Source organism: Cricetulus griseus, chromosome 3 (genome assembly GCF_003668045.3).
Source record: "Cricetulus griseus strain 17A/GY chromosome 3, alternate assembly CriGri-PICRH-1.0, whole genome shotgun sequence".
In the NCBI taxonomy this organism is placed as follows: domain Eukaryota; kingdom Metazoa; phylum Chordata; class Mammalia; order Rodentia; family Cricetidae; genus Cricetulus; species Cricetulus griseus.
In genome coordinates, this window is record NC_048596.1 from 228,512,721 (window position 1) to 228,531,236 (window position 18,516).

An 18,516-nucleotide genomic window follows, 5' to 3' on the forward strand; every position below is an offset into this window, starting at 1 on the left:
TGATGGTTTCTGTAAGAACTTACCCTTTAGCGTATTAGACGCCCTACACCCATCTCTCCCTTACTGACTCCCCGTCCTCTCCACAGTGGCTGCTGACCTTACTTTCCTGCACACGTTTTTGATCTCCAGCTGTGCCAGGGGAAACTGGAGAAGTCTAGCTGCTGTCATTTTGTCTTCTCACATGACGCCACTTTCCTGTTTATATCATGAACCCTAAATGACAAAGACACACTGTGTCATACTCACGTGTCACTCCTCAGCGTGAAAACCATGTGAACAGTGACAAGATAATGAAAGAGATTAACGGAAACAGGCAGTAGGAGAAAGCTTAGAAATGACAGTACTGAAGCTAGATTTCACAGTGGCATGCCAATGGGCAATGCCTATTTAATTGAAACCTTGTAATAAAAGTTTAAATACATAAAATGATTTTTTTTATCAAAAGGACTTTTCCCACTCCCTGACCTAATGCATATAGAGGACAGGCAAGTGGGAACTGGCTATTTGTAAGGAACGGAGAAATGGCAGGTCCAACTCTAGTTGGTATCTTCTTCCTCAAAAATGCTCTGTGATTGAACTCAGAGTCTCCCATAAGCAGGGATGCAGCACGTAGAGTCACAGCCTCAGAAGACAAGGAAGAGCAGGGCCTCGTGCCTGGGTAGCACTATGTCTTCCACAGTGCGTTCCATGGCACGCACCTGCTCTGGGGAGGCAGTCAGGAATGCCAAAGGCCCGATCCGCTGCTCTGCACATGAGTGGCAGAGGTAGCCACCCATGTTTTCCTTTCTGTTGCTCTACAGGAATGGATAAGAAAAAGAGGTAAGGGGGCAATCTAAGGGCAAGAATTTCCCACCAAAAAGTACTGAATTACTGTCCCAGCTGCCAGTGTTCTCATGCACTATGGCTGTGATATTTTCACTCCTGTGTAGAGCCACAGAGATAATTCCTACACAGCACTATCATCTAGATTCAATTCTATGAAAAGTCCTTTAGAGGAGAAACCACAATTATCCAGTCAAGAGATAAAGATGTAGGGACTGGAGCACTGCTGAGTGCTAGAATACATGATTAGCATGTTCAACCCATGGGTTCAATCTCTAGGGCCAAAGAATTAAGAAAGTGACAAAGAACCAAGAAACTCAACCAGGCCCTCCAGGCAAACAGCTCTCCTCTGAAGTGTCTGGCCTCAACTGCACCTCTCTGACTGAAAGGCTTGGCACACCCAGACAGTGTCATTCAACCTGGTAAGTTCAATCTCTGACAAAAAGGCGACCTCATGTCTGCCTTGCTTCCATATCAAAGCTCTTATGAAAGCATTATACAGATTTCTCTATACCTTCCTCACCCAGAAACTAGATAGGCACAAAGCCCACAAGCAATAAAATGGGTACAAGTGAGTTAACCCTATAGTCAGTGAACGCACATAAGTGATAGGCAGTTTCTTCATGGTAAGGATGGTGTCCACAGGGATGGTGTTGTTGCACTGTCCCACACAGCAGTGGACTACTCCTGTTTTCAAGACGTTACTTGTCAGCTCTGCTTGCAAGAAATACTCCTGCCAAGGAGAAAGACAGAAAGAGATGAATGGCAATACTGCTGCCTTCTACTTGAAAACTCCAACAGCCAAGGACTGCTATACCCTTTGGACAAATCCAGAAGCAGAGAGTCACTATCTTGTTTCTTATTTTTATTTATTTATTTATTTATTTATTTATTTATTTATTTATTTTTTGAGATAGGGTTTCTCTGTGTAGATTTGGAGCCTGTCCTGGAACTCACTCTGTAGACCAGGCTGGCCTCAAACTCACTGAGATCCGCCTGCCTGACTCCTGAGTGCTGGGATTAAAGGCCTATGCTACCATTTTCCTCATTTCTAATGTTCTTAACTCCAATACTGTTGCAAAGAAAGAACACTCAAGACAATCCAATTGGCTTTTTGGTAAAAATGTTAGATTTTTAAAAAAAAAAACAGACTGGCAAACGTGAAAAAGTACCATTTACAATGACATTTCAGGACTATTTCTGGATTCATAATGCCTATCCACAACTGCAACATTAAACAATTATTATTGTTGTTATCATCATCACTATTTTGACAGAATCTCTCTATGAAGTCCAGGATGGACTAACACTCAATCCTCCTGCCTCTCCCTTCCAAGGACTAACCCTGCAGACACACTTATGCTTGACCCAAACAATTACTGCATCAATTACACACCAGGTGAGGGAAACTCAGACTGTAAGAAACAACTGCCCCAGTGGGCACAGTTCAGTGACAGCACTTTCATATCAAGTGCACAGCCTGGTTCAATCCCCAGCACTAAATTCCAAACTGACACCAATACTTCTCTGCATTGCTGACTCCCCAGCTGCTGGCTGCCTAGCAAGGAAGGTTCTTGTAGCTTGTTTGTTTGTTTGTTTGTGGTGATATTTTGTTTATGATCTAACAAATAAAGCTTGCCTGAAGATCAGAGTGCAAAGCCAGCCACAATAGTCAGCCATACAGGCCAGGCAGTGGTACCACACACCTTTAATCCCAGCAGCCACACTAGTTAGCCATAGAGGCCAGGCGTTGGTGGCGCACACCTCTAATATCAGTGCTAGAGAGGAACATAAGATGGGAGGAGACAGGAGTCAGTCAGTCTGCAGTCACTCTGAGGACAGGATCACCCCTTTTGGTCTGACCTTGGTAGAGGTAAGAACTCTCTGGTGGTTGGCTGCTTTGCTTTTCTGATCTTCAGCCTGAACCCCAATATTTGTCTCTGGGTTCTTCTTGTTCATGCTATATTTGTTTCGTTTTTTAGTTTTCAAGACAGGGTTTCTCTCTGCAGCCTTGGCTGGCCTTGAATTCATAGAGATCCATCTGCCTCTGCCTCCCAAGTGCTGGGATTAATATAGGCTTGGGCCATTATGCCCAGCTCCTTGAAGCTTTTTTACCTGAATCTATTTTATATTGTCTTATAAAGAGGAAACACCACCGCACACTCTGGTGTTAATGCCTGGCACATACCAAGCAAGCACCTAAACAGAACATTCAATACCTCAACTATAGGTACCACTGGGTCAGGGCCCTTCAACTCAGGTTGTGTGGCTCCTGAGGAATTCTACACAATACGGACACATTAACAGACTACTAAAGTATGACTTCACATTTGCTAGATAGCAACTAGCTACTTACTGAATTTTTCACTAGCTGTGACCCCTATTTTGATTCATTTGGTTCTCTCCCTTGCAGGACTTGCCTACGTGTTACAGAAAATAGAAGATACATAAGCAGTACAATAGTCTTGACTGTCAGGTTGACTGGATAGAGAATCTCCTAGAAACTGGTGATGTGTGACTTTTGGTGTGTCTGTGAGGGTAATTCTAGAGACAATCAGACCCTGAGGGCTCTGACCAAATAGATGGATCCATATAATGGCATGATTGGGAGTGGTGAAAAGTAGGAGGTGGGGGACCAGCTGAAGTGAACAGGTTATATCAGGTGCTTGACCTTGCCCAGACCTCTCGCTGTGTAGCTCCTTTTCTGCTACCTTACTAGCATGGTGTGAGCGGCTCTGCTGCACCACACCTTTCCCACTGTGATGAACCCTCTAAACTGTAAGCCAAAACATAACTACCTTTCTTTGATTACTTTATGTCAAGTATTTCATTAAAGCAACAATAAAACCGACACAAACACTCAAGTTCCAGCTGAGTGCTAGCAAATGACAATATAAAATCCCTGAAGCTACAGATGCTTGTAAGTCCCTTTCACTGTCATCACCAAGCTCCTTCCCAGAGCAGCAGCACAAATTCAGCATGTCTTCCAACTTATAACGAAATAGTTTCAAGTCTACACACGTCCAAAAGCAAAAGGCAACATTATTAATAGTATCTGCTTACATTTTTGGTTTCCTTTTAAGCTATTTATTCCTCCCAGGCCCAGGTTCTCTTAGCCACTGAGCCTTCTTTAGCCCTCTAACTCCAATAACGAGGGACCCAATGCCCTCTTCTGACCTCTGCACATGCATAGGCACCTGCAGCCCCACAGGCATGCACATACACTAATGCACACAAACACAAATAAAACTTTTTTTAAAAGTACATATAGCCAGCATTTATTTAAAGAATTGTGTAACAGGGACTACCTGCAGATGAGAATGATACTCTGCTTCCTCGTGGGGTACGGGTTTAGAGATCTAAACTGAAGTCGGCAAAGTGTAAGTGGGTCAAATCCAGACCCAGACCCGATTTGTAAATCAAGATCACGAGAACACAGACACACTCATACATGAAGTGGCTTACCCAGGACTGCTCTCATGGCACACAGCAGGCCTAAGTTACTCCTCAGAGAACATGTGACCAGCAAAGCATAAAATATTTACTCTCTGATACTTAATAGAAAAAGTACCCGGTGACCCAGGTGCCACTGGAGATGTGAATTAAATGAAAAGGCTTGGGTTCTAAGTTCTGATGAGAGGCTGTCATATGCAGTGAGAGACAAGTCAAGACCAGCTTTTGGAAATATGTAGCTGATTTCAAACTTCACAGACTATCTCAGAGGCTTAAGGGAAAATGCTAATGAGGAATAGAAGGTAAAAGTCTGATTAAAATGCAAGCTAATTGGTTCTATGCCAAAGGCTTTTGCACACCTGTTTTGCTGCTATTTAAGACAGGGTCTCACTATGTTCCCAGGCTGGTGGCAAGCATCCTCCCACTTCAGTTCTCTGGCATAATTTTTTGTTGTGATGTCATATAAAAAATTTACTTTCAAAGGCTCTTCTTTTTAAACTCTGACATTATCATTCCCCAAACACATTAAAAGAATTCCTTTTCATGTTTTTGTTTTTTTTTTTTTGTTTTTTTTTTTTTTTTTTTTTTTTTGTCTACCTCTTAATCTAGATGTAACTTATGGGGGCAGGGATTTCTCTTATGCATCAATGTAATTCTAGTACCTAGAAGGTGATTGGCACATATGAGAGACACAGCCAATATTCAAGAATGAGTATCAAGGGTCTTTTCTCCCTCTTCTTAAGTAATCAGGGGGCTGGGTGCTGGTGGCACACACTTTTAATCCCAGCACTCAAGAGGCAGAGGAAGGTGGATTTCTGTGTTCGAGGCCAGCCTGATCTACAGAGCAAGTTTCAGGACAGGCTCCAAAACAAACAAACAAACAAAAAGGAAAGAAAGAAATCAGGGACATCGATGTCTCCACTAAAATCTGGTAACTGTCTCATCGAACTACTGTGGATGCTCAAAACTTTAAGTAGCAATGTTTAAACTCTAGAGCACCAACAATGTTGTCTCCTCGAGAAAAGATGAGGCACAGAGAAATGGCCTTTCTGTACTGTCTTACACTGTGGGATAGATAAATGTCCTGGCTAGGTTTAAGTTAATTTGAAACAACCTAGAGTCATTTTAAAACAGAACCTCTATTGAGAACATGCTTCCACTAGGTGGGCTTTTGGTACATTCTCTCGATTGATCATTGATGTGCGAAGGCACAGTCCACTGTGAGTGATACCACCCCTGGGAATACTGCTGGGTGCTCTGAGCAGGCTCAGGAAGCCATGTGGAGGAAGCCAGAAAGCAGCCATCCTCCATGGCCTCTGTATCAGCTCCTGTCTCCATGTTTCTGTCTTGACTTCCCTCAGTGATGGACTGTGATGTGGAAGCACAAGCTGAAATAAACCTGTTCCACCTTAATTGGTTTTGGTCACAGTGCTTCATCACAGCAATAGAAAACCTGACTAAGACACTAAAAAAGAAAGCACTTCCATTTACAGTTTAGATTTCTGGCTTAAGCAACCGTGGTTCAGAGAAAGATGCACTTTAGTGACTGTTCACGAAAACAATTCAAGGTTGGTAAGGCTGAACTGTTTAGACTTCTGCATGTGAAAAGCAGGGCAGAGACATAAGGCAGGAGTGGGGAGCAAGCTGTCTGTGGAGGGTAAAGGTTGAGAACTGCAATGAAAGACTGAATATGAAGGAGCTCACTTTCTTGCACCTCCACAGGGGAACTGGCCCAGATACCTAGAGACTCATGTCCCCAGAGGGTGGATTCATCTGGGAAAGTCTATTGCTAAAAGCAGCTGCCATTTCAAAAGGAAGAAATGTAGTTACAAATTACAAACTTGCCAGGAAATGTGCACTGGATGAGCAAATGAAGAATTAAGAAATATAAGAAAACCACTGACATTTTAAACAGACCTATGCAGTCTGGCACAAACTTGTTCCCTCATTTCACTGGGTAGAATACTACCTGCTCTAGTGACCTCATCTCTGCATACTTACGAGCCCACTCAGCACCCTTACTGTAAGGTTGATCCCTCAAATCACATGTGGCTCAGACACTGGGAAAGTAACTCTATTACCCAGCTCTCTTACCCCAGCCAGAGTCAGGATGTTCTCTAGTGATTTGGTCATTATGAGCCGCTTCTTGGCACGAGTGACAGCAACATACAGCAAATTCCATTCATCCTCAGAAAACGACTCTTAAAAAAGGAAAACAAACAATTCAAAAGACTGCCTGCAAAAACTCATTTTCACATCCAAATACTTATAGCTCCTCACTAATTTCCTTACAAGCCTCTCAACATTTTCTAGCTATACAAAATTTTCCTACAAATACCAACTGAAAAACTAAAAGAAAACTTCAATAACTAATTATATATTTTAAAAAAACCTATTTCTTTTAAGTCTTGCTACACAGTAAATCTTAGGACTATGTTAACTAACTATTCAACACCTGAAATGAACCCAGTGGATACTAATGTGCACAATGAAGTCAGTGGATACTAATGTGTTCAACGGACCCAGTGGATACTAATGTGTTCTGCCCCACTTTCTTTTGTCTGTGATGCAGATGGTAAGACTGTGTTTACAGAGGGTATGTCATTCACAAATTAGTCTACCACTAATTATGAGGCAGAGATAAACTGAGGTCTATGCTCCTCCCACTTTCCTACAGTTTCTATCTGGATTAGTTCACTCTAATCTGGAATGCCCATCACAAGAAAGATGACACATTTCTAAGGCCATCCTCACATCTATTGTCTCCCAGTCTCAATACCTAGCAAACTAGATCAGCCAATCTGTGCATAGACTAGAAGCAAGTGAGTTGTATGTATAATCTGAATGAATAGCCTCTTCTGAATGAATGGGCTACGCAATGTATAAGTCATATCTTAACAGAGCAGGTATCCAAAAAATTAGGTAAGTAAACATTGAGAGCTTTTTTGGTTTGGAAACTTCAAATGCTTTTATTCTGAGATTTAAAGTCAGAGCAAAAGTACTACTGTACAGATTTTAACAATGAGTCTCAAGAATCTACTGATAAAGCAGCAATTGATAAACAGACTCTCTGGGGACTGGGATATAGCACCTGAACACACAGGACTCTTTTCAACTTCTAACACTGCAAATAATAACAAACACACAAATTTTTTTTTTTCTTGCCAGGTGGTGGTGGTGCATGCCTTTAACCCCAGCACTTGGGAGGCAGAGGCAGGTGGATCTCTGTGAGTTCGAGGCCAGCCTGGTCTACAGAGTGAGTTCCAGGACAGCAAAGGCTACACAGAGAAGCCCTGTCTCAAAATAAATAAGTAAATTTTTTTTCGTTTCTTGGTGAGTAAGTGAACCAATGTTTGGAAGTTTGCATGAGGCTTGGACACCTAGTCTGATGATGCAAAGGCCAAAGCTGATAAGCAGTTGTGTTCACAGGGATGTCATTACTCAATACCCTATCAGTCACCTGAGAGAAAGACCCAGGGAAGCCTAACTTCTCTAAAACCACAGTATTCAAAATTAGAAGTTTAGGACTAGTTGTAACTTTTTGTCCTAGACCAGGAGGCCATTCTATCCCATCCAAAAGAAAGCAGTCAACTCCAGCTACAAACCAGGAGGATCCCAGTAGGTGTGTCCCAACCCAGTGTTCTTACCAACTCTGAAGTGAGGAAGCTGGGCAAGATTATGCCGGGCACAAGGCACTTTCACAAAATCATCCAAAACATGCACAGTGTCAAACTCTAAGCCTTTGGCTTTGTGCACAGTGCCCAGAATGTACTCTAGAACAGAAATGTAGCAAGTTAGATGGGGGCCCACCGGGAAAGAAACAAGAGGCAAAACACCCTTATAGGTGTTTCCCTGCATAGGAAAAGGTCACAGGTAGAAAAGAAGGGCCAAGAAAGTAAAAAAGTTAAGTCACAGGAATACCTCAAAGGATCCCACCCAAGAGGCCAAAGTGACTTACTTGACCACGTCCCACACTCACTTTAGACATAGAGGGACAGAGGCCCAGAAGGCAGTTTTGCAGCTTGCCCAAAGTTACACATGGTAGAGCTAGGTCTAGAAAATCCTATTTCAGTGGCTTGAAAGTGGAACAGAAATAAAGAGATCCTGTGGGAAAATGACTGCTCCGCTTCCAAAGTTATTTATTATTTAACATGGTGCTTGGGATCAACACCTGGGCCTTGTCCCTTTTCCCTTAATGAGCATAGCCACTGGCAGCCATAGATGCAGAGATACTTCAAGGGACCATCTGCTCCTCCTCTCGAAGGGAAGGCAACAGCAGCTTTCCTTACCTGCAAAGTCCAAATCTTCTATGTGGCATCTCTCTATTCTTTCTACCAGTTCTGGAATCCTGATATTGTATTTTTCCACTACTGCGATTTTTGCTTCCAGCTCCTTGTCCTCAGCAGCAGTCACGTACCTCTTGAAGCCACTAAAGCCTTCTTTGTGCACCCATCTTCTGATGAACCTGTCTTTAATGATGAGGTTTCCTATGGAGCAGACACATCCAGGTGAGAATGAGAGCTTGTCCAACACAGCACAGCAGCTGTGTCTAACCAACAATACAATAGATGGTCTTGGAGCTGGGAGACCCAGAACAGTAGCTATACATGTCTAACCAACAACACAACAATGAATGGTCTTGGAGTTGGAAGACCCAGGTTTCAGTTCTGACTGAACCACTAACTCACTGTGTGTCCCTGGGCAAGTCAGTACAGTGACCTTGCAGTCTCTAACTGAGCATCACAAGCCACATGCTAAGAATCTCATCTACTTGAGAGAATTGAAACAGTATAATCCAAGGTATGACTTTGAGGCCCACAGCAGTAATGGGTGTACAGCTGCCCAGGCAAGCAGAAGAATGCAGGAGAAGGTGGTTTATAGCACCAACATTGGCAATTAATGAGACTAGCAAGAAGGATCTGGAAAAACCTGCCAGTAGTTCTAAAAACAGGCTCCAGGCATCCCTTGAAGGTATAAGAGGAAACCCTGCTCCTCAGAGGAAGAGGAAGAGGAAGAACCCTGACTCAGGAGCAGCCTCATTCCCCAACCCTGGCTGAGTATTGGTTTCCACGATCTAAGGCCAAGCCAGTACTCACGTTTCCTCCGTTCTTCCTCTGGCTGAAGAAGGGTCCAAATGTCAATGATTCTGTCCAATCCAAATGATTTAATCCCCTGAAAAATTTTTCAGTGCAATTTTTGTTTTGTTTTGATTTTTATCAAAACAAAACAAATCCAGAGATGGGCTCTTGAAATGAGATGGTTTCTTAGACACAGATCACAAATATTGCCAAAGCACACACAGAAAACAAAGTACTGAGCTACCACCTCAAACTCCACCTATGCTTTAGAAAGGAAAGCCCCACTGCGTACTGCTTTGTCATCAATAAAAAGGTAAGTTCAGTGCACCTTCCATAAACACACAACGGTTACAACATGGACACAAATGATAACTGAACACAGCTGTCAAGCAAGACACTCACCACTGTTTCTTATGATAAACAACCAGAAGGTGCCTGCTGGTCCAGTTATTCTGTAATCTAAAACCAGCTCTTTCTTGGAGGAAAGGGCCAATCGATGCCATGAGTTTTGCCTGTTCTACCTAAGAAGCACCTGATGAGTCTGTGACTCCAGCACTTGTTGGGATCCGGGCCTAGCACAACAGACAGATGTGACAAGGACTCCACCTCTAACAAGTTCCCATCCTTTGGTGAATGTCACATATAGAACACTGACAGAGTACAATGATTTATACCAAGTGCGTGGTTTAGCACCATGACACACGTCACAGGTAGAAGTGAATGCAGAAGGAGAACAATACACTTCATATCCAACATGGATGATATTCCAAAATGACTATCTTCTTCCAACAATGAAAATGGCTATAACTACTAGATGAAATATTAGAGACATCAACACAATGATCAAATAAGCTGTGGTATGCTGAGTTTAAAAAAAAAAAACAGTTCTTTTAAGTATACCATTAACAGCAATTATGTAAAAATATGAATTTATAAGGGCAAAGACAAAAATAATTATTAAAAATGAGACTTTTAGGAAATACTGGAATTATATGTTTTTGTTTTCTTTTAGTACCAAAATGTCTATATTTATTTTAAAACAAAAGAGATATTTTATGATTTAGTAGTTTACTGAGTATCCAACACATAGTAGACCCTCGAAAATATTTGTCCATAAATACCCTTTATTCATATAGCTTCAAAGTTAAATATGCCACAAACAAGTCATTTCATTTTCCCTGTCCATGAAAAAGGCAAAGGCACCGCACTGCTGTGTCTTTGGATGGAGAATGAGGCACACAAGTGGTGACTTGCCCTCAGCCACAGAAGTTAGTGACAGAGCCAGAGTGAGAGCCCAGGTGTTCAACTCTACCTTCTTTCAGGGAACTGGTGCTACCCAATGTCATGCACTTAACTGTACTTCCACTAATGATTAACACGCAGTCAGAAGCCCCAGAGTCAGGAGCCTTACTTTATAGTCAAATGTAAGAAGAAACCTCATTCACTGACTGGAACTGACTCCACACTGACTGTTTCACAAGCACAATCAGAGTGTCCAGTCACAGTGAGGTCCAGGGAGAAGAATCCAAAATCCAAAGGCTTTCCTACACAAGATCCTAAGGATGCTAGCACTTTCCTGGGTCTGGTCTCTGCGCTGTTTCTATATATGAAGTAGTCAACAACTCACTCTTACCCCGATCAAATGTATCCTTGAAGGTGATTCTCCTTCTGTTACCCGTACAGCCTCATCAAACACATTGGCATTGGTCCTGGACAGCAGAGCCACTTGTCCCTTTACATCACCTCTGATGCCACCTGGAGGAGAAAGTGCAAACTCCATGCAAATCAATATGTAGAGCACAATTAACTTTGGTTTAACAACAAACAAACAAATAAAAATAGAAAGCCTTACTCTGATGGTTCCCTCCAACCAACGTCTTTTTCCTGACTCTCTTGCAGACATCCAAGATGGTAGCTCCCACGTAAGCTATTTCCACACCAAATCTAAAACTCTGTTGGAAAAACAATATAAATGTAGTTAGCAACCTGCTTGGAGATTTGTGAGCTCATTTCTGTCACTGCCAAGGCCTAATTCACTCTACATAGGAAAGGGACATTGAATTTTACTAAAGTAAAATCACATAGACAAACAGAAGTCTGATGATTGAAAAATTACTGTTTCTATTAACAACAGCATTTTCTAAATTAAAGATTATTTTTATTATTTTTAATTAGGTGTATGTTTATTATATTTAATTAGGTGTATATCTGTGTGTGGGTATGTGTAGGTCAGTGCAGTGTTGTCCACTGAAGCCAAAGGCAATAGATCCTTCTGGAGCTGGTGGTACAGGTAGTTGTGACCTAACATGGGTGCTAGGAACCAAACTAGAGTTCTCTGCAAGATCATTAAGCACTCTTAACCTCTGAGCCATCTTTCCAGCCTCAATAATACAATTTTCTCTCCTGGGTCCCCAGGATGATCTATCACCCAGGGTATCCCACACACACAATCAACACTCCTTTTCTTACCACTGTCTCCAGCTTCACTTGGCCCTCAAACTCGTCTCCCTATTTGCTTCTCATCTCATATTTAAACAATTCTGTCTCCCTCTGCCACAGTAATCGTTCCCAAACACTTTAATTGAGCATTCTCTTGCTATGAAACGCGAAGCATGATACATACAGAGAAAGAAATGTTCCACTCCCAGGATCCCCCACTATCTAGACAGCCCATCTCTACAATTATCCCCTAACACCAACTGTAAACTTCTTTTAAGCAAATCTACTCTTGCCCCTCTCAAGTCACATCTTGTAGAGTTTAATTATGCAAAGGTGAAGAGATGGCAGAGCTTTTGCCCTTGCCTCTAAGACCTCTTTAAACATCAACTTATCACCTTTGTTACATGTGATTCCCCCATAACCCTCGTCTAATCATGAGAAAAAGCATCTAAGAAGTTTCAGCACACAGACTACTTGACCAGTACTGTCCATAATGCACAATCCTAAAGCAGCAAAAACTTAAAAACTATGAATGAACCATGGAGTTCAGCTATAATAATATATTGGTATGTTATTTGTGAAAAATAAAATATACCTTCCACAGTGCAGGCCCACTACAGAAAAAAAACTAAGAGGGGAAAGAGAATGCTTGCTTAGATGCTCCAGGGCCTGAGAAGCAGCAGAAGTTCTTACCTGTGTGAGATAAAAGACGTGGGTGTGGGGGACTGTGAACAAAGCATTCACTGCCCCTCGGAAGGTATAGATTTGTTGGTGGGGGTCCCCTACAAAGATCTTCCCACATGGCTGAGACAGAACTATGTTCATGATAGCTGCAACCAATAAGGAAACGTGAGAACTCTGAAGAGCAACATCCACACAGCAAAAAGAAAGCATATTTAAGAAAGAAAACAAGCCAGGCAGTGGTGGCGCACACCTTTAATCCCAGCATTCAGGAGGCAGAGGCAGGTGGATCTCTGTGAGTTCGAGACCAACCTGGTCTACAAGAGCTAGTTCCAGGGCAGCCTCCAAAGCCCAGAGAAACCCTGTCTCGAAAAACTTAAAAAAAAGAAAGAAAACGAACCAAAACTAAACCAGCCCAAGACAAACAAGAGTTTTCTTTTGTACAAGGCAGGCATTCAATGAAAGGGCACAATTTTATCTCGAGCACATTACCTGGTAGGTGAATTGATTGTTAGAAAATATATAGACAAATGTAATTTTCTATTCTAATATTATAACATCTCCAAATTACCTAGAAAGTCAAATTTTTAATACTGTCTTTTCTCTACTGGTTATGCAACACAAAATTTCACTGTAAATGGACTACCTTTTCTCACCCAGCATGAAGCTAGGTCCCTGTATTCTGATAAGGTAGTCACCAAGAACAACTTCAGTAACACATGGAGGTGTGGGAAACAGGCAACTGTGGAAATCTTAAGTCTAATTTCTAAAAGACTAAGAATCATTTGCTCCTTTTCTTTATTATAAATAAGAACAACCAACTTATTCTGTGTCCTCTTACATAATCATGATGCTGTTTCTATGTATTTGAGACTACTGATGTCTTGAATAGTTTATCACCTGGGGTACAGTCCTGGGCCTCATCCACAAAGATGGCGTCAAAAGAGGCAAGCAAAGGCTTGCTCAGCTGCCAGAGTTTCAAATAGCCTAGAAGAGAGTAGGAACCAAGAATCACAACTTGTAAGCAAAGCAGTTCCATCTTATAGACACCCATGTTAGGAAAGCTGCCTACCATCATGTGTCATTTGGTATGCCTCTTCTTTGCACTCCCCCAGCTTCCGCATGTTGTCCCAAAGTCGGCTTGCTTCATGGACACCATTCTAAAAAGTAAGTAACACAGGAACCCAAAGTTTAAGACCCTGGAAGAGACAGTACCCTGAAATCACACTTCTGCTTCCACATAGTGCAGTGGGAGCAAAGACATCATCCCACCCTTCCCGGGCTCTGTAGAGTTTTAACACTGAGATCTCAAGTGCTCAGAGGGGTGCAAGGCTGGGGCCACAGCACAGCAAAGATCAAAGACCTCAACAGCTGATGAACCACAAAGACTCAACTGTTTTTGAAGAGTCACTACTGACAAATCATTTTTTTAAAAAATCTATTAGGGAACAGATTTTTTTTCACAAGCAAAATGTGTGTAGAGCCATAACGGGGGGGGGGGGGGGGAGGACGGGGGAAGGACGGGGGGAGGACGGGGGGGAGGACGGGGAGAGGATGGGGGGGACAGGACCCCAATTGCTGAGTAAGAGATGAGCTCTTACAAACTATGGACAAGTCGCTCCATGTCTGTTCCCACCTGGTATGTGGGAAAACTAAGGATAATAATACACTTTTCTGTGATCCTAGCACTAGGGAAGCTGACGCAGAAGAATCTTGAGTTTGAGGTTAGCCTGGTCACAGAGACCCTTTCCCCTCCAAAGAAAACAGAGACTAACAAGACCCAGTAGGACTACTACAAGAATTAAGGGAGATGCCTATGAGTGCTCCTTACAGAAGACATCACGTGATTCCCAGATGACATGAAAGGCATTTGTCTCACCTGTCCACTTTCAACTTTCTACAAATGGTTCGGAGGAAATGAAAGACAAAGATCATACCAGGTTCTGAATATACTGGAGACTTACCAGCTTCTCACTCTGTTCAACCATGACTCTCTGTCCTTGGCTATTCTTGCACCAAATAGGCACGTGATCGATAGTCAGCTCTTCGTCAGCTGATGCAAAGAAGTTCTCTAAAGTCTTACACACTAACTTAGCCCTTATGAATCCACCTTTCCCTTCTGCAAGGACAGAGTTAACCATGAAGGGTGTTAACTTGAAGAGATTCAACTTCTTCTTCAGCTGGTACCTGTAATGCACACCACAGTGAATGACATAGGGCTTTACAGGCATTGTGGTATTTACTGTATCCCCAGTTCTCATCACTGACAAGGTAATTCCAGGTTTTAAAAACTACATCTGCATTGAGATGACTTGCCTTAAGCTTCCATGAACTCTCAAATGATAACCCAACCCAGAGTGTTGTACGAATCGGCTCACAGCAGCTCTACTGGTCTTGTTGTGATTCAGGCTCCAAATAGTCCCTCCCCAACACAGTAAGACACCCACAGTTCCTAAAACCTTCACATTCACAAACCCTCAGTTGTATGAGGGTTTCCCCATTCATCCTCCCCAGGAATGCTTAAAACTCTTCAGAATTTGTGACATACTGAATTCCAATGCCCCGATTTCAGAGAAACACAAATCCCTTCTTAGTGAGATAGCTATTTGTAAACAAAAGCATTTTTATGGTGTAAAACTACAATCATCAAAGCTCTGTTCCTATCTCTTCCTTTTACATGGTGAGAACAGCATAACATTTTCTTAGTGTTGTAGAGTATGATCATAACGACCATCATATGAAAACAGTAGCCACATGAAATGACACCAGCACTTGTGATGCTCACTTTCGCCCGACGTGACTATAGGCCATGGAGTGGAAGGTTTTGCAGATGACATTGCTGGGGAAGACAAGCTCTGCCTGCTTTGCAATGCTCTTGTTGAATGTGACATATAGAAACCTGCTCTGAGACCACTTCTCAGCATACTTGACCAGGGTAGAAGTTTTCCCGGTGCCTGTGGAAGCCAAGAGGAAAGAATGTGACCCTCTGACTAAGCAAATCATTCACCAGGATCCCCATTCAGGTCTTTCTCAGGCTTATCCTTAACTCTGACTTGAGACTGACATCAACACTGATAAAAAGCAGTAGCAGTAGCATGAAAGGAGTAGCAGATCTCACATAAGATTAAGGTACCCAGAGTCTTGGCTGTGGCCAAGCCAGAAAGGGAGGAAAGGCCAAGCCGACTGATCTCACTGACTTGTTACATGGGTTTGAGAGAACAAACGTCCCCAGGAGCAAGAACTCAGTAACAGCTAGCTGTTGTTGCATTAGTCAACCGTGTCTCTGGAGCAAGAAAATGCATAGGGGACTCATTCCTCCGAGCCACTGTGAACTTCACCTGTTCTACCTTCCTACCACTCATCCAATTATTCGGTTAATCAATCTGTATTTCACTTAACAAATATTTCCTGAGTACTTACTGAATGGTCACCTATGTGTCAAGCACTGAGAAATGATACAAAGATTATAATCTAGTTAGAAATAAACACCAGCACAAGGTGAAACAAGATAACAAAATGAGAATATAAAGTAGCACAGGGTAGGAAAAAGAGTGAGAACTAGAAACAAAAATGGTCTCATCTGTGAGGTGAGACTGAGAACATGACTCCTTCTTTCCAGTCTAATAAGGCTGCTCTGAAGATGCTCATCGACCAAGCAGACATATTTACAAAATAATGCATATGCTACTACTTTCACTGTATGGTAATGAGGTACAATCAATTAGCAAATTAGTTACATTGAGTTCAGCAATCAATCAGATCTCTGGAATTTAAATGACTAAAAAAGGCCTTCATCAGGAAGCGACAGAAATGATGAGAGTCAACACAGCACTACAGCAAAAGAAGAGAAATGGAGTGGGAGGGGGAAGAAGGGAGGGAATGAAGGCATCCTAGAGAGACAGAGTTCAACCGATTCTGGCTCTGTCACTTGCTTATTTAAACTTATTTAAAAGTAAGTCTGTCTGAACTTCAGAGTCTCCATAAAACAAGGCAATCTAACCAACCTCACACAATGCTGCTGGACTAGCTCCAGGGCAGGCCACTGCAGGTGTTTATTAAATGTGGCCAGCAGGATATCAAGGTAGAAAAGCAGCAGGAAGGAATTACAGAAAGAAAAACTACCATGAGCAAAAGTTCAGACAAGACTCTCCAAGTATTTCAGGAAACTCTAAGAACAGAGGCACAAGTGACTATATATTTAGGGAAGCAGGCCGAACCAAGAGAGGACCTTCAAGACATCACCTTGTAAGACTAGGGAGCTACTGAACCCTGTAAAACTGATTAATATGGCCTGCCTCTCCAGGAGGAATTGCTGACTGAGAATGTATAATGATAAAGGAGGGGCTCACCCTACTTCACTGACAGACTCCATAAAATAATGTGTAGGAACTACCTGCCTAAGCAGAATCCAATGTGGATATTATAAACAGTGGTAAGAGAAAACCAGTACTTCTCAGCTGGCTGCTTTGGGGACTAGTTAAAGTAATTCAGTAAAAGATCAAGGTCAGAATGTTCCGGGAGGTAGTAGAAAGGGGATACAATGATTAGCCAGGAGAAGCAACCACATCATGAACCTGATGCTATACTCCAGGAACCTGACAGGAGCTCCCTTACCTGCAAATGCCATAATTTTTACCACCTGGAGAGGCTCCATCTTATGGTTCAGAATCAGCTGTTGTTCATGTGTTAGCTGGATAGATGTTTTCTTGCTATAATCATTACAGAAGAGAAATTAGAAAAACAGGAATTAAAAAGTCCAAGGGATGGCCAGTCCAAAAACCAAAGAAGCAAACTGGATACACAACAGTAGACCCCCAATATACCTCCCCTGTGTGTGTGTGTATGTGGGGGGGTTAAAGTGGGGTGGTGCTGAATGTTCTGAAACTAGGTCAAGGTGCTACTAAATATACTAAAACCCACCAAACTCCAAATGGGTGAACTTTACACAATGTAAATCATGTCTCAATAAAGTGTCAAAGCAAAACACCTCTTGTCCTCACACAAAAAAGAGTCAAGAAAGGAAGTCAAGCCAGCATTTGGTTCATGTCTGTAATCCCAGCACTCAGGAAGCAGAGGCAGGAGGAGTGTGAATTATTTGAGTTCAAAACAAGCCTGGGTTACACATTGAGACTTTGTCTCAAAAAGGAACAGAAGAGCAAGCAGACACCCACATATAAAGTGTACATACCCTGGCCAGACAGATGGCTCCTCTTTAACTTTGGTGGCCTGAGTACAGGAATTCTCCTGAAGATATAGGCAATAGAAAATGTTGTAGTGAATCCTAATGGGGGGGAAAAAGTAGGTTTAGAGACTTTCAAATTTAAGTCATAATCTATCTCATTTTCCCTTGGATGTATTCCAACTCCTTATCATTTCCAAAAAGAATATTCCTATTACATTTTGTTGAAAAAAATTTAAAGAAAAGACTTCAGTTTCTGTAGCTGACAAAAGCCCTTCTGGGAATGCCCATTCTAAGAAACAGGCACTGTCTCTTCTATGTGTACCATCAAACAGAGGAGACCAGGACACACTCTTGAGGGAACATGAGTACTACCCCGGGATCTTAAGAGGCAAGCAATCAACAGAATAGAAGATCCACTGGAAAGCAGGCATAAACACCACTTCTAGCAATGTGAACCCTGCTTAAATAATACAATCTTACTGCCAAGCTTAAGGCCATCTTTCTGAATCCCAGTTGCTCTTCTGCCTGGTGACATTGGTTTAGAACCATGAATAACATTCCCCTTTAAAAGTTCCAAAGGAAAGGTGTTTCTTGGCTAGTAAGACAAGAACACCAAAGACAAGATGACAGAAGAGCTAAAGGGGACCAAAGATGACAATAGAGGAACGAGACATTAACAAACTCAGTCCACCCAAAGCAGCTCCAAAACCTCAAATGTGTACACGGAGCCCACATTCAGCAGCCTGGAACACTAATTCCCCAATCAAGTGCTCTGCTCCACTCCAGAGTGAAGAGCTGATCTCAAAGCATCACTCTTTTTGGTGAAAAAAGATACCTTTAATAACATTTCAGGGGCTGGAC

The 18,516-nt window shown here is 42.3% G+C and overlaps 1 protein-coding gene across 2 annotated transcripts in view; it reads right to left on the bottom strand.

Moving 5' to 3' along the window:
- Positions 1-354: 354 nt before the first annotated feature.
- Fbh1 (F-box DNA helicase 1) overlaps positions 355-18,516 on the bottom strand; it is a 35,209-nt gene continuing 17,047 nt past the window's right edge. For both annotated transcript variants that reach the window (XM_027405114.2, XM_027405113.2), the window contains exons 7-21: positions 17,662-17,754; positions 17,088-17,182; positions 15,259-15,427; positions 14,438-14,660; positions 13,546-13,633; positions 13,374-13,460; positions 12,486-12,622; positions 11,206-11,305; positions 10,987-11,108; positions 9,372-9,447; positions 8,565-8,762; positions 7,923-8,048; positions 6,370-6,476; positions 1,424-1,555; positions 355-794 (exon numbers count right to left, since the gene is read on the bottom strand). In XM_027405114.2, the coding sequence (XP_027260915.1) occupies positions 624-794; positions 1,424-1,555; positions 6,370-6,476; positions 7,923-8,048; positions 8,565-8,762; positions 9,372-9,447; positions 10,987-11,108; positions 11,206-11,305; positions 12,486-12,622; positions 13,374-13,460; positions 13,546-13,633; positions 14,438-14,660; positions 15,259-15,427; positions 17,088-17,182; positions 17,662-17,754 (1,924 nt within the window). In that variant the 3' untranslated portion in view covers positions 355-623. The remainder of the gene's footprint in view (positions 795-1,423; positions 1,556-6,369; positions 6,477-7,922; positions 8,049-8,564; positions 8,763-9,371; positions 9,448-10,986; positions 11,109-11,205; positions 11,306-12,485; positions 12,623-13,373; positions 13,461-13,545; positions 13,634-14,437; positions 14,661-15,258; positions 15,428-17,087; positions 17,183-17,661; positions 17,755-18,516) is intronic.